This window comes from Lagenorhynchus albirostris, chromosome 7, assembly GCF_949774975.1.
Source record: "Lagenorhynchus albirostris chromosome 7, mLagAlb1.1, whole genome shotgun sequence".
Lineage (NCBI taxonomy): Eukaryota > Metazoa > Chordata > Mammalia > Artiodactyla > Delphinidae > Lagenorhynchus > Lagenorhynchus albirostris.
In genome coordinates, this window is record NC_083101.1 from 42,869,194 (window position 1) to 42,885,965 (window position 16,772).

General features: G+C 34.9%; 1 protein-coding gene across 3 annotated transcripts in view; it reads right to left on the reverse strand.

Annotated features, from left to right (window-relative positions):
- The window catches only part of VPS13A (vacuolar protein sorting 13 homolog A), a 236,658-nt gene that overhangs the window by 79,805 nt on the left and 140,081 nt on the right, over positions 1-16,772 (reverse strand). For all 3 annotated transcript variants that reach the window (XM_060154950.1, XM_060154951.1, XM_060154952.1), the window contains exons 36-39: positions 12,940-13,067; positions 12,474-12,643; positions 11,714-11,931; positions 10,478-10,710 (exon numbers count right to left, since the gene is read on the reverse strand). In XM_060154950.1, the coding sequence (XP_060010933.1) occupies positions 10,478-10,710; positions 11,714-11,931; positions 12,474-12,643; positions 12,940-13,067 (749 nt within the window). The remainder of the gene's footprint in view (positions 1-10,477; positions 10,711-11,713; positions 11,932-12,473; positions 12,644-12,939; positions 13,068-16,772) is intronic.

The window sequence follows — 16,772 nt, forward strand, 5'->3', positions numbered from 1 at the left end:
AGTGCTTGAGAGTCCGCCTGCCGATGCAGGGGACGCGGGTTCGTGCCCCGGTCCGGGAAGATCCCACATGTCGCGGAGCGGCTGGGCCCGTGAGCCATGGCCGCTGAGCCTGCGCGTCCGGAGCCTGTGCTCCACAACGGGAGAGGCCACAGCAGTGAGAGGCCCGCGTACCGCAAAAAAACAAAAAAAAACAAAAAAAAAACAAAAACAAAAAAAGCAAGTGAATCAATAAAACATTTCTTAATTATCCTCTTATTCATTATTTATAAAAAATAGAAAGTACTAACATTAGCAACACTATTGATATAATAAATAAAAGAATTTCTTAAATATGCTTAAATACATGAAAATTCCTCAAAACTTGTATTCTGTATTTTATTTTACAGAAGTCCCTTGGAATCCCTGGGGAATTGGTTCCAGAACATACACACCTGTCCCCTACCCCCTACCCCTCACCCATGGCAGATACTAAAATCCAAGGATGTTCAAGTCCTATATATAAAATGGCATAGTGTTCAAAGACAAATACTATATGATTCCACTTACATGTGTAATATAAAAAATAAAAAACAAACAATATAAATGAACAAACCAAACAAAAGAAACATGTAGATATAGAGAACAGAGGGGAAGGGGTGGGGGACAAAACGGGTAGGGGTCAACTGTATGGTGACCGATGAAAACTAAATATTTGGTGGTGAGCATACTGCTGTGCATGCAGAAGTAGAAAAATAATATTGCATACATGAAACTTATATAATGTTATAAGCCAACATTATCTCAAGAAAAAAAAGGCATAGTACAGTCAGCCCTCTGTATCCACAGGTTCTGTATTTGTGGATTCAACTGTGGATTAAATTACTAAAATAAAATTTTATCATGGTATTTTTTTCCATTATAAAATGAAGTAAAATGAATTAATCTATATAGGACAAGCTACAAAAAATGAGAAGAAAAAATTATAAATACATTAGACTTACTAAATAATTCTTAATATAATTATAAATTAACTGAGTTTTCCCTAACTATGGTAAGCATAAATCTGTCCTGTAGCCCCTAGTGACTCACGTTCCTCCCAAATGCAAAATGTATTCACCACCTCCTAAGGTTCCCTTTTTAATATTTATTTATTTATTTATTTACTTATTTGGCTGTGCTGGATCTTAGTTGCGGCACATGGGATCTTCGCTGCGGCATGCGGGATTTTTTTTTTAGTTGTGGCATGCAGGATCTTTTGTTGCAGCATGCAGGATCTAGTCCCCTGACCAGGGATCCAATCCGGGCCCCCTGCATTGGGAGTGTGGAGTCTTAACCAGTGGACCACCAGGGAAGTCCCCCTCCTAAGGTTCCTAATAGTCGCCTCCCATCATAGCCCAAAGTCCAAAATCTCATCATCTAAATCTGTATCTCACCACATAATCAGTTCATCTACATCTCTCATTAAATAAAAATTCTAAAATCTCATCCCTCTCATCAGCTCAAAGTCTAAAATCTAAATCAAGTCCAGATGTTGATGAAGTTCCTGGGTGTAATCTATTAAGTACAACTGCTGGGGCACAATTTCTCTTAAAACCGAAACTAAGATGAGTTGCTTGCTCCCACCACCCTCAACATAGAATGGTGGGACAGATATAGGATAAGAATTACAGATATTCCAATTCAAATACAAGGCAGAGGAGGTTCCTTAAAAAACTACAAATAGAACTACCATATGACCCAGCAATCCCACTACTGGCCATATACCCTGAGAAAACCGTAATTCAAAAAGAGTCATGTACCAAAATGTTCATTGCAGCTCTATTTACAACAGCCAGGAGATGGAAGCAACCTAAGTGTCCATCATCGGATGAATGGATAAAGAAGGTGTGGCACATATATACAATGGAATATTACTCAGCCACAAAAAGAAATTGAGCTATTTGTAATGAGGTGGATAGACCTAGAGTCTGTCATACAGAGTGAAGTAAGTCAGAAAGAGAAAGACAAATACCGGATGCTAACACATATATATGGAATTTAAGAAAAAAAATGTCATGAAGAACCTTGGGGTAAGACAGGAATAAAGACACAGACCTACTAGAGAATGGACTTGAGGACACGGCAAGGGGGAAGGGTAAGCTGTGACAAAGCGAGAGAGAGGCATGGACATATATACACTACCAAACATAAGGTAGATAGCTAGTGGGAAGCAGCCGCATAGCACAGGGAGATCAGCTCAGCGCTTTGTGACCACCTAGAGGGTGGGATAGGGAGGGTGGGAGGGAGGGAGATGCAAGAGGGAAGAGATATGGGAACATATACATGTAAACTGATTCACTTTGTTATAAAGCAGAAACTAACACACCATTGTAAAGCAATTATACTCCAATAAAGATGTAAAAAAACAAAACAAAAACAAATACAAGGCAGAAGGAAGCCACTAGTCCAAAGAAGCTCTGAAATCCAGCCAGATAAATAAGTTTCTTGATTAGATTTCAAAGTCTAGGAACAATTCTCTGTGGCTCTCAACTCCACCCTGAGTCATCCTTCCTTTTTTTTTTTTTTTTTTATAAAAGGTTGCACAGGGCTTCCTTGGTGGCGCAGTGGTTGAGAGTCCACCTGCCGATGTAGGGGACACGGGTTCATGCCCCAGTCCGGGAAGACCCCAAATGCTGCGGAGCGGCTGGGCCCGTGAGCTATGGCCGCTGAGCCTGCGCGTCCGGAGGCTGTGCTCCGCAACGGGAGAGGCCACAACAGTGAGAGGCCCGCGTATCGGGAAAAAAAAAAAAAAAAAAAAGTTCGTGAATCTTTAATAAACATGTGCATGTGTCTTTTTGAAATATGGTTTTCTCTGGGTATATGCCCAGTAGTGGTATTGCTGGGTCATATGGTAATTCTGTTTTTAGTTTTTTAAGGAACCTCCATACTGTTCTCCATAGTGGCTGTATCAATTTGCATTCCCACCAACAGTGCAAGAGGGCTCCCTTTTCTCCACACCCTCTCCAGCATTTGTTTGTAGACTTTTTGATGATGTCCATTCTAACCAGTGTGCGGTGGTGCCTTACTGTAGTTTTGATTTGCATTTCTCTAATAATTAGTGATACTGAGCATCTTTTCACGTGCATGCACCCCAAGGTTCACTGCAGCACTATTTACGATAGCCAGGTCATGGAAGCAACCTAAATGCCCATCGAAAGACGAATGGATAAAGAAGATATGGTACACACATACAATGGAATTTCACTCAGCCATAAAAAGGAATGAAATTGGGTCATTTGTAGAGACGTGGATGGACCAAGAGACTGTCATACAGAGTGAAGTAAGTCAGAAAGAGAAAAAAAATATCGTATATTAATGCATATATGTGGAACCTAGAAAAATGGTACAGATGAACCGGTTTGCAGGGCAGAAATAGAGACACAGATGTAGAGAACAAACGTATGGACACCAAGGTGGGGAAGCGGTGGGGGGTGGGGGTGGTGGTGGTGTGATGAATTGGGAGATTGGGATTGACATGTATACACTAATATGTATAAAATAGATAACTAATAAGAACCTGCTGTATAGAAAAAAATTAAGTAAAATTCAAAAAAAAAGAAACTGTTTTCTAATATAAATGACTATGATATCAATTAAAGTTCAACTAACTGCAACTTATCAAAATGTATGTGGCTAAAACAGCTAGCTGGCCATAAATATCTTTCTCAAAATTCCCAATAATCATAGATGTTTCCCTTATATGGTTGTTCAGCTAAGGATCTCCTTTTTTAGACTTCTATTTCCATCTGTGAAGGAGGAAACTTGTGACCAAGCAATAATCCACCTACAAGTTGAAAAGTCATGTTAAAAAAAAAGTCTGCGTGATATAAAAGAATGAAATTGGAACATTCTCTAACACCATATACAAAAATAAACTCAAAATGGACTAAAGACCTAAATGTTAAGATGATACTATAAAACTCCTAGAAGAAAACATAGGCAGAGACCTTTGGCATAAACTGCAACAATATTTTTTAGGATCCCTCTCATGAAGCAAAGGAAATAAAAGCAAAAATAAACAAATGGGACCTAATTAAACTTAAAAGCTTTTGCACAGCAAAGGAAACCACTGACAAAATGAAAAGAAAACCTACCAAATGGGAGAAAATATTTGCAAGTGATATGACCAATAAAGGGTTAATATCCAAAATACAGAAACAGCTCATACAACTCAACATCAAAAAACCAAAAAATCAGATTAAAAAATGGGCAGAAGAACTGAATAGACATTTTTCCAAAGAGGACATGCAGATGGCCAACAGGCACACGAAAAATTGCTCAACATAGCTAATCGTCAGAGAAATGCAAATCAAAACCACAGTGAGGCATTACCTTACACCTGTCAGAATGGCTATCATCAAAAAGAACACAAAATACAAATGTTGGCGAGCATGTGGAGAAAATGGAACCCTTATACACTGTTGGTGGGAATGTAAATTAGTGCAACCACTATGGAAGACAGTATTGAAGTTTCTTAAAAAACTGAAAACAGAACTACCATATGACCTAGCAATTCCACTCCTGGGTAATAGCCAAAAAACCCCAAAACCCAAATTCAAAAAGATACATGGACCTCAATGTTCAAAGCAGCATTATTTACAATTGCCAAGATATGGAAGTAACCTTAGAGGCCATCAACAGATGAATGGATCAAGAAGATGTGGGGTGTGTACACACACACACACACACACACACACACACACACACACACACACACACACAGGAATACTACTCTGTCATGAAAAAGAATAAAAATTTGCCATCTGCAGAAACATGGATGGATTTGGAGGGCATTATGCTAAGTGAAATAAGTCACACAGAGAAAGACAAAGATTGTACGGTATCACATGTAGAATCTAAAAAATAAAATAAACTGGTGAATATAACAAGAAAGAAGCAGACTCATATTCTAGTGGTTACCAGTGGGGAGAGGGAAGCAGAAAGAAGGGCAATATAGGGGTAGGGGAATAAGAGGTACAAACTGAGTTATAAAATAAGCTACAAGGATATACTGTACAACAGAGGGAATATAGCCAATATTTATAATAACTATAAATGGAGCATAACCTTTAAAAATTGTGAATCACTATATTATACACCTGTAAGTTATGTAATATTGTACAGTAACTATGCTTCAATTAAAAAAAAAAGTCTGCTTGAAACTATAAGCATGCTACCTAGGCAACCTTGCAAAGTCCCCAAGGCAAAAAACAGGAGCAGAGAAGTTATCTCAAAACTTCATGGTAGTTTAGCTTCTAGTTATTTGTGAAGTGCTTTAGACACACACACACACACACACACACACACACACACACACACACTAAGCAGAAGGCTATTGCTAAGTAGAGTGAAATGGTCAGCAATTTTAGAATGATATGGAGAATGGGGCTGAAAAGAAAAAAAACAATTTCAGAATCTGCCAAAAATGGGCTTTAATATGGGCCCTAGTAAGTACTCCTGGCTGTCAGATGGGACGCAGAGAGAAATACTATATACTAGTGGATATGAACCAGGAGTAAACAAGGCTTTACAACAACTGCAACCCAGCCTCCAATAAGTTTAATTCCTACTAGATAAAGGTAAATTGTTCCCAGTCTAGATGTCTAACAAAGAGCAAGTGAAAACCTCCTTACAGGAAGAAAATAATCAGTGAAACCTCTATAACATTTCATTATACTGTCTGGCATTCAATAATAAAGTATCTGATATAAGAAGAAACAAAAACTAAAGAGAAAACAGAAATAAACAGAGATGACTCAATTATTGGCATTATCAAGAACAAACTTTAAAGTAATTTTGATTAATATGTAAAAAAAATGAATGACAGAGGGGTCTATAAAAAGAAATTATATAACTTAAAAATGCAATACTAGAAATTAAGAACTTGATAATAATGTTTAATAGCACACTAGACAAAACAGAAGACAGAATTAGGAAAAAAATTAGGAAAAAACATCCAGTGTGAAGCATGGAACAATATGAATGGAGAATAAAGAAATGCGCTTAAGTGACATATGGAATATGACTAAAATGTCTAACAAGAAACTGTGAGTCAAAGAAGGGAAGGAGAGAGAATATGTGACACAGAAGCAATATCTAATGAGATAATGACAAAGAATTTTCTAAACCTATGAAATACACAAAGCTACAGATTCAAGAAGTACCACAGGCTCCAAAAGAATAAATATCAAGCACATCTAGACATACCATGAAAGTTTTAAATGTACATAGCTACCAATTTAAAACTTTATATCCAGCAAAATTATCCTTCAAAAGAGAAAGCAAAATAAAGACATTTCCACACAAAAACTGACAGTATCTGCCACCAAGAGACCACATTAAAATAAATACTAAAAGGGGCTTTTCAAAAAAATAAATAAAATAAAATAAAAGGAGCTTTTCAGGAAGAAAGAAAATGATTCCAGATGTAAAAATGGAGATGTAGGAAGAAGTAAAAAATAATAGAAACAGATTATATGTGGTTAAATATAAATGAATACTGACTGCAACAAAAACAAAAATACCCTGTAGATTCTAAATATATATTGAATTAAAATCTATGACTACTATTACAAAATGGTAGAAGAGGATTTAAAGCATTCTAAAAGCTTTAAAAGTGGTAAAAACATTTATATTAGACTTTACTAAGTCTAGAATGCATGTTATAATATCCAGAAAAATTTAAAAGTCCTATTAATCCCCCAAAAAGAACAATACAGAGAAGAAAACAGAACATAAAACATATGGAACAAATAGTATGAATGGTAGGTCACAGATTTAAAACCAATTACAGTACAGGAGTTACAGTGAGTAAATGCACTAAATATCTTAATTAAAAGACTCAACTATGAAAAACAAATAAATATGCTGCTTACAAAAATACCACAGCTTAAACATAAGGAAACTGAAAGGTTAAAAGTAAAAGGATAGGAAAAGATATACCATGCAAATGCCACAAAGAAGCTGGAATAGGTATACTAATAGTAGGTAAGTAGAATTTAGAAATCATTTCCAGAGATAAAGAAGACATTTTAATAAAATGGTCAAATCTACCAGCAAGATTTAATACAGAATGTGTACACATTTAAATGATCTAGCTTCAAAATATATAAAGCAAATATTGAAAAAACTAAACATAAAATAGCTAAATTCACAATGAAAATAGATTTTAATAGATCTCTTTCAATAAACTGATAAAATGGACAGGGAAAAAAAAGGTTCTCAGAATATAGCAGATTTGAACAATATTATGGACAAAATCTATCTAAATAGAATGCTATTCCTCAAACAACAAAACACACTTTTTCCCCAGTGGACATTCAATATTCATAAAAACAAAACCAACCATATCCTGGGCCATAAGATAAGTCTCAACAAACTTCAAAGAATTAAAATCAGAATATGTTAATAGACCACAGTGATATCAATGTAGAAATCAACAATAAAAAGACAACCAGAAAACCCCTAAATATTTGGAAATTAAGCAAAACCCTTCTAATCCATGCATAAAAAATAAAAATGAGAAAGTATTTTTAACAGAATAAAAATACAACATATCAACACTAGTAGGTGTGCTTAGAGGAAAAATTACTCTTAAAAGGCATATGCTGGGAAGAAAAAAGACAGAATACCAATTATCTAAGCATCCATTAAGAAGTTAGAAAAATTACAGCAATTTAACCCAAATATAAAAAAACAACACAACAACAATAATAAAACAGAAAACAAATGTATAATGAAGGGACTCAAGCAGGTGACATTTTGGTCTTTAGAAAGACTGCCTTTGTTGGGCTCCCTTAAAACTGTGTGCTGACGTATTACTAAATTCTGGCCAAAAGGATGTGAGCAGAAGTGGTATGTGCAACTTCTGGGCAGTGCTCTTAGAATGGGCATCCCTTTTTGCCTTCATGTTCTCTCCTTACCACCACCACTCACCCCCAGCAACCTGCAACGTAGGTACATTGTGAACTATCTTTGAACAAGCAGATTAAGTTACAGCCTACGAATAGTGGAACAAGATGGAAAGAGCCTGGTTCCCCTACATTACACCAGAGCCATTAAACTGAGTCATTATTCCATGTTTCTAGAAAGAATACTTAGTTCTACCATGCATTAGCTACCTTTTGGAGGGGGGACCTCTTGTTACAGCAGCCTAATTAATATCCTAATACTAAATTTCATACCTAAAAATTGGCACTACTGCAACAAAGTAAGAAGTATCTGTGACTGATTTAGCAACTGGATAGACAAGGGATATATCAAAATACAAAGCTGATAATTCTAACAATGCTACAGCAAAATATTTGGTAAAACTGCTACTGGTGGTACCTAGGAAGACAGACCATGTTCTTAACAACAACAACAAAAAAGCCTAAAATTTTAGCTAGACAGGTCTGGCTAGAATCTTGATGTGTATTACCTCCTTCTTTCTATTGTTTGCAAAGGCCTATAAGAGAAGGGTAAACACTGAGGAGAGCCAAGCTCTAAAGAGGAAACTCAGCAAGAAATAAGACTGTGGCTGCTATTTTTTCTCTGGCAATTTTTGTTAAGATCAGACATGGGAGCCAAAAAAAAAAAAGATAACAGATGTGGCTATCCCCCTCCCCCAAACCTACTGTTAAAAGTAGCCTTTACTAAGTCAGGATGAAGGGAGGATAGGCAGATGACAGATTCGTAAATAAAACAAGAAAACCACCCTGTGAATAAATAGTAGCTTTGGATATTAAGGTTACTTACAAATGGAACCACCGAGATGGCAAACTAAACGTTTAACGAACTAAGGACTGCCAAAGAGACCAGTATCTGGCATACAAAAGCTTGTTATTATTAAAACTGCTAAAACAATCTCCAAGTAATAAACTCAACAGGAAGTAAGCTGTGAAAACAGTGCAGTTCCCGAAGAAAGAAAACAGCCACTTCAGATGTGTCTACAGTGGATAATGATTAAAAAAAAAAAAAAAAAATCTCTCAGAGGAGAAAGCCAGAGCCACGTGAGAAAATGAGGACAGTGTTCTTTCAAGAGAAAAAAAATCAAAGACTCCAACTCAGGCTATCCAAGGAATTTACTCCACTGCTGGAGCTTAAAGTTTTCACAATTCCACTCAGCAGGATATGATAATTGTTATGAATCAATGACTGCCAAGTGTTTCCCATTCTTTCTTTTTCTGAATGGGTTTTTAAATTGCAATTATCCTGTCCTTACAGCACTGTTATACTAGTGGTTGCGTAGATAGTGGTGAAGTGTGTGCCTGTTGAAAAGTGGTAACTTACTTGTCTAGTACTTAATCTATTATGTTGCCAGATCAAAAGAAGTCACATGCAGACTCAACAGAGAAAACTGTCACCTAAAGATCTTGAACTCTGAGCTGAGATTTTATCCCTTGAGGAAGAAGTGAATATGTTCTGTGGGTGAGAAAAGACAAGTATGGATTATCTGTATGAACAAAGGAAGAAACCTTTGAGTGGACTGTAAGAAGACCCTCTAGTTGCCACCTGTTATCTGTTCTCCTTTTCTTCCACAGTAACAAATTTCATCTGAGCATAACATAGCTCAGAAAAGAGACCACATTCTCCAACCTTTTTTGAAGGTAAGGGTGGTCATACAGCTACATTCAAGCCAAAAGACTGAATAGAAAAAATACATGTAAAACATCTACGTATAACCTAAAAGAGAATCAGTATGCCCTCCATTTTTTATTTCTTTTCTTTGCTTAGAAGTGAGCCATCAGCCTTGCAAACTAGGGAAACAGTCTATCCTATATCCTAACCAATACATAGGTATTTACTTTTAACAAAATTACATCTTGTATTTCTATGTTGTTAATACTTAGAATATTTATACTTCTATTACTCCTGTAGGAGCCTAAATATTTTTATAAGTGTTTTATACGAGTACTAGGAGTCAGATAGTTAACTTGAAAAGACGTCTTTGAAGAAATGAATTTTAATCAGTTATGAAGAGGAGGAAGGCCAAGAGGATATTACAGAATAAAATACAAATGTGAAGTATGTCAAAACAAATGGCTGATGGTACAAATAAGCCATACGGAGAAAAGGAAAAAACGTGTCTGAGCAAAAATGTCTAGATGGGAGAAAAAAATTAAAAATAATAAAACTGAAACAGCACCAGAAACAATTGGTAGAAAGTCTTAAAGGCCAAAAAGCAGTGTGGAATTGATATGGTTAGAAAGTCAGAGTAAAGTCTTCACTGAGAAGTATCTAGATGAAAGCAACTTCTTAGTGAGACTATCTCCACAAACACATAAAACAATAAGGAACAACTGGAAAAATGAAAAAGAGTTTCAAAGCTGGTGAAATAATAATCTACATTAGGCTCTACAAGCAGAAAGAAAGGTATTTTACAGAGTAAGGTTGGAAAGTATGTAGGCACTTTCTTAAATGACATACACTAAATACAAAATAGTTTACAATTAAGCTGATAGGTAAATAGTAAACTCACAGTAGTGATTTTTCCTTTTCTCTTGACTGGAAGAAATGGGCATGCTCTCACTTGGAGATCTTTAATGGCAGCGGTCATTGTATTATTTTCAAAGTCACCTTGCCAACAAATCTCACATTGTGTTGTAAGGACTAAGGCAGGGGCATCATTTCTTGTCATATCAGCCACAAACACAATTTCAGGATTTTTAATAATAATATTAATTTCCCACTTCTCTGATTGCTGTACAAGTGCTAAAATAGAAATAAAAACAATGTTTTAAAATAGTTATAAATCTTTCTTATATACATTACTTATGAAAAATTATTATTTATAGGAAAATGTTACTTTCATTCTAAGTAAAAAGTAAAATAAAAGAATCTTAGGTCCCAAAGGAATTTACTGCAACTCTCTTGGTATAAGATTTAAAGAAGGTATAGCCATAAGAATATTTCAAAATGTAGGGAAAAATCTCCACTATGTAATGGCAGAGCTGGAAATAAATCTAGTTTCTAACTCTCAGCTTGACACTCTTTCTACTATACCACAATGAATGAAATATGTAAAAGATAATAGAAAATTATAAATATTGAATATAACAAGAATAAAAGAGGACTTTAAGTTAAAATACTATCTTTAATTATGAAAAGGAGTGGCTGTTTCATTATTCTCTTTCCGTTTTCTTCCAACGAATTCTTTCAAATTACTGTCTTCAGGGCGAGAGAGAGTCATGGACATATACACACTAACAATCGTAGTAAGGTAGATAGCTAGTGGGAAGCAGCCGCATGGCACAGGGATATTGGCTCGGTGCTTTGTGACAGCCTGGAGGGGTGGGATAGGGAGGGTGGGTGGGATAGGGAGGGTGGGTGGGAGGGAGACGCAAGAGGGAAGACATATGGGAACATATGTATAACTGATTCACTTTGTTATAAAGCAGAAAGTAACACACCATTGTAAAGCAATTATACCCCAATAAAGATGTTAAAAAAAAAATTACTGTCTTCAAAGAAGTACAGTTACTTATTTTAATAAAGGTCTCATAATTTTTGAACCCAATATATATTTACACCTTGAAAAATATGCAAACTGTACATCTTATCAGAAAACACATTTAAGTTTTCCTTTTACCTCTGAAAAATAAAGATTTTTAACTTATTAATCCACTTAACCTCATCATCTAGAAGGCTAATCAAGGTAAGTGCTATTATAGCACTTCAATAATACAGATATTAAATGTTTTAGCCAATAACTAACCTTCTTCTTTAGCAGGCCATGTTTGAACACTGGTTTCTACAGCAGTGCCTGTAGTGTAGGCCTCAAGAAACACATTTGCAACTGTCAGCAGAAATTCCACACTTGCACAAATATACATTTCTTGAAGGACTAAATCAGCCACCCAACCGTCTCTGACTCTCCTATACCTTATATCCATCATGTCCTTTTTGTCAAACCCAGCTGTTAGCCCTATCATTCTGAAAAACACAATAATAACAATTCCTATGAGTATCTTACAAATAATCAAACACACCAATAAAACTCAAAGACCTCTTATCCCTTTCACTGACAGCAAACCAGCATTCTGAAGTCATTTCTCTTAGTAAGATCACAAAGGACTCCAAATAATAAACTTACAGACTTTGGGAGCTCAACTGTTTCATAAATTAGGAAGTATATCCTTAAGAAATTATCAGAATTTTGAATCTCAGCATATTTTTTCTCAATTTTTCATATATTTCCCATTACAATTTGCACAGATTAATACTTTAGATAATACAGATTAATTTAAAAACTGATTTAATTACACTGATTATTTCTATATAACCCATCAATCAACCATTCAGCAAGAACAGCACATAACCAGGGCATTTCAAATGTTGGCTTAAAACTATGGACTCAACTGCACTGAAGCTCTGAAGATTTTAGTAAATATCCAGAAAATGAACATGCAACTTTGGGAGTAAGTTCTGTAAAATATACCAACCATTTCTCAAGTAAAAACTTAGAACACTATTACCTAGGAGTTGCTTTCTTGACATGAGGCCTTTTGTCATCTAAAATACAGTTTTTTAATGAGAAGGAAGAAAATGTTGAGTCATCTGTATACATTTTTAAAGTACTTATAATATTCTCCAACTTAAATTCAGCAAGTTTCAGAGAAGGATCACGAATATCTGTAAATGAAGTCTGTGGAAGAGGAAATCAATACAAATTTTACACAAAAACACAAATTTAAAACATATTTTAAGACATGAAATACCACATTCTCTATCTCCAAAGAGCTCATAATGAAAGGCATGAAAAATAACTTTAAAATTTTATTTTTCATATCACTGGCAATAGGAAAGACAACTCATTTTAAAAGGCAAATAGTTAAAATTATTTTATTATTAAAGTAAAAAGATCAACAATTTTTCTCAGAGGAACAGATATTCCAAAATATAGGAAACAAGAGAAAATATATTTTTTCTTCTTCACCTTACCTGTTTAGGACCTGGACTATACAGTACCATGGTGAGATAACCAGTTCTGAAACTCATATTTAGTGTTGTCTTAACTTGGGAAGCATGTGAATGTACTTCTACCACAGCAGCTGTCACTACAGTTGTTCCTTGGAAAAATTACAGTTATTGGAGAAAAGAAGAAAGTCAGGAATGGTAGAACTCATTAAAACAGACCTGAACTAGATTTAAGATAATTGTTAAATAAATGGGTATAGTATAATGTTTTTCCAAAAAATTTAAAAGATTTAAAAATTCTGATGTTGAACTCACTAACTACTGGCTTAGGATTCTTTACATAATAACCTGAGAGTATTAATTAAACTCTTGGTTTACTTTTAATAAACTCTTGGTTTAATTTTCGTAAAACAAGAATAAAAGAACTAACCACTGGGTTTGTTTTGGAGATTAAGCAAAACAGCATGTGTAAAATGCATACTAGAGTACCTGGTATATATGTGTTTGGTATTTAAATTTTACTTCAAAATCTAAAACCAAACAAGATACTTTAGATGACATTTAAAAAATTGTTCCACTAAACAAAAGGATCCAAAATTCAATCTTTTCTACATTTTATATTTTGGGACAAGGTATTATATATACATGGTATATATTAAATGGACATATAATAAAAACATAGCAATTCCTAATTCTCATTCTACCTGACTCCAGAGACAAGGACCACCATTCCAGGTAACTTATTTTTTAATTTCGGTAAAATTTACATCCGTGAAATGTAAAGATCTTATCTGAAACATTTAATGAGATTTGATAAATATATATATACATCCATGTCACCAACACTCCAATTAAGATACTGAACATTCACATCACTCCAAAAAGTTCCCTTACAACCCTTTCCCAGTCTATCCCAACCTCCCTACCATTCTAATTTCAATCACCTTAGATTAGTTTTGTGGGTTCTTAAATTCTGTATAAATGCAGTAAGATATATCATACTCTTTCATGTTTAGTTTCTTTCAGTTAATATTTCTGAGATTCACCCATGTTACTGTATGTGTCAGTAGCTCCTTCTTTATGTACTCCGAAAATACACTGCATGAAAATAAAGTTTATCCATCCTAGTGCTGATGAACATATGGGTTATTTCCAGATTTAAGCTATTATGAATAAATCTGTTGTAAATATTCCTAAATAAGTCATTTTGTGTATATATGCACTTATTTGGGGGTGCAGTGGGAGTAAATACTTAGGCTTATAATTGTTTGTTATAGGGTAGGTATACATTAACTGCCTAACTTTGTCAAAAGTAGTTATACTATTTCACTTTCCTAAGAGCCACATGTGAGAGTTTCAGCAGTTTCACATTCTCGTCAACATTTGGTGTTGTCAGTCTTTTAAACTTTAGTCTGGTAAACAGAAGTCCTCCTGATAAATAACTATGTTAGCACCTTATCATGTGCTTACTGTCCATTTAACCTATTATCCTTTCTAAAGTATCCAAATCTTTTGGGCATTTGTTTTTTAAAAAGTTACTAATTTCAAGGAGTTCTGTATTCTAGATATAAGAACAAGGTCAGATAAAGGCATCTTGAATATTTCGTCTAGTCTGAAGCCCAATCTTTCACAATCTTGATACTATCATTTTTCCCTTTTTTTAAAATTAATTAATATTTTTTTAGCCGCGTTGGGTCTTCCTTGCTGCGGTGGGCTTTCTCTAGCTGTGGTGAGTGGGAGCTCCTCTTTGCTGCGGTGCACAGGCTTCTCATTGTGGTGGCTTCTCTTGTTGCGGATCGCAGGCTCTAGGGGCATGGCCTTCACTAGTTGAGGTGCGTGGGCTCAGTAGTTGTGGCTCGCGGGCTCTAGAGTGCAGGCTCAGTAGTTGTGGTGCATGGGCTTGGTTGCTCCGCAGCATGTGGGATCTTCCCGGACCAGGGCTTGAACCCATGTCACTGGCATTGGCAGGCGGATTCGTAACCACTGTGCCACCAGGGAAGTCCCTGACGCTATCTTTTGATGAGCAGAAAGAAGTTTAACATTTTGACGAGGTCTACTTTACAAAGTGTTTCTTTTATGGTTATTGCTTTTTTATCTATCCAAGAAATCTTTGGCTATCCCATGAAGATATTCTTTCACGTTCCTTCTTCTAGAAGTTTAAAAGTTTTAGCTTTCAAATATATGCCTTTCATCCATCTCAAATTGATTTGTGTATGGTATGAAGGGACAAGTTCAATTTTTCCTACATTTACCTAGTTATGACAGCACCATTTGTTTAAAAGTTTATCTTTTCCCTATTGACCAGTCTTTGTTGAGTATCAGTTTACTTGTATGTCTTCTGGACATTCTGTTCTGTTTTACAAATCTATTTGTCTATGTTATGCCAATAACATACTAACTTAATTATTGAAGATTTATTGTAAATTGTGAAATTAGATAGTGTAAATCTTTGCTCTTCTTTCATACACACACACACACACACACACACACACACACACACACACGGCTATTCTTGATCCTTAGCTATATAAGCTTTTAAAGTAATTTTTAAATTTCTATTAAAGTTTGACTGGGATTATGTTGAATATATAAATCAATATGGTGAGAACTGACATTTAAACAATATAGGTATTTTAACAATACTGAGATTTTTCAATGCACAAACATGGCATACATTTTCATATATATAGGTCATTTAGTTTTTCTCATGAGTATTTGGTGTCTTTCAGTGTAGCAGTCTTGCATAATTTTGTTAAATTTCTTCCTAAGTATGTTTTCTGATGCTACTGCAAATAGTTTTTAAAGTCCTATTTCTCAATTGTTACATATTAACCCTGTATCTTGTTAAAAATGCTAAATTGATTTAATTCTAGGAATTTGTTGAAGACTTCTTAGGGTTTTCCGTGTAATCAATCATGTTGAGAAAAAAGGCATTTTTAATTCTTTCTACTCTGTAGACCTTTTCTTGGGGACTTCCCTGGTGGTCCAGTGGTTAAGACTCTGCGCTTCCACGGCAAGGGGCGTGGGTTTGATCCCTGGTTGGGGAACTAAGATCCCACATGCCACATGGTGTGGCTGAGAAGATATTTAAAAAAAAAAAAAAAATCCTTCCTTTGGCTGTATTGCTCTGTCAATGACTACCAGCTGAACAGGAATGGTGAATGTGGACATTCTTGCCTTGTTCCTATTTTAGGTGGAAAACTTTCTACTTCATTATTAAGTATGCCTTTTTAGACATTTCTAGTTTTTACCACAAATAGGTGCTGAATTTTAAAAAATGTTTTTCCTGCATCTATTGAGGTGATATAACTTTTTCTCCTTTCTCTATTAATTTGGTGAGTTAGCTTAATTGATTTTTGAGTGTTAAACCAACTTTTCATTTTGGGATAATTCTCAGTTGGCCAAGATGAAATATCCTATATCCTTATTGCTGGATTCAGTATACTAATATGTTGTTAAGAATTTTTATGCCTGTGTTCATGAGGGATACTGGTGTGCAATATTCTTTTCTTGAAGTGGCTTTTTCTGTTTTGTTTTTGATTTTAGTTTTTGGTACCAGGGTAATGTTTGCTTTATAAAATGTCTAAGGAAGTGTTCCCCTCTCCTCTATTTTCCAAAGAGTTTAACACTGGTATTATTTCTTATTTAAATATTTAATAGAATTCACCATTGAAATTCAATTCTTTTAATAGATACAGAGCTACTCAGATTTTCTATTTCATCCTATGTCAGTTTTGGTAATTCTTTTTTTCCAAAAAATTTTTACACTTCATATAAGCTCTAGAATTTATTATCACAAAATTATTCATAATATTCCCTTATTGTCCTGGTAGTGAACTACTACAATCTAATTAATT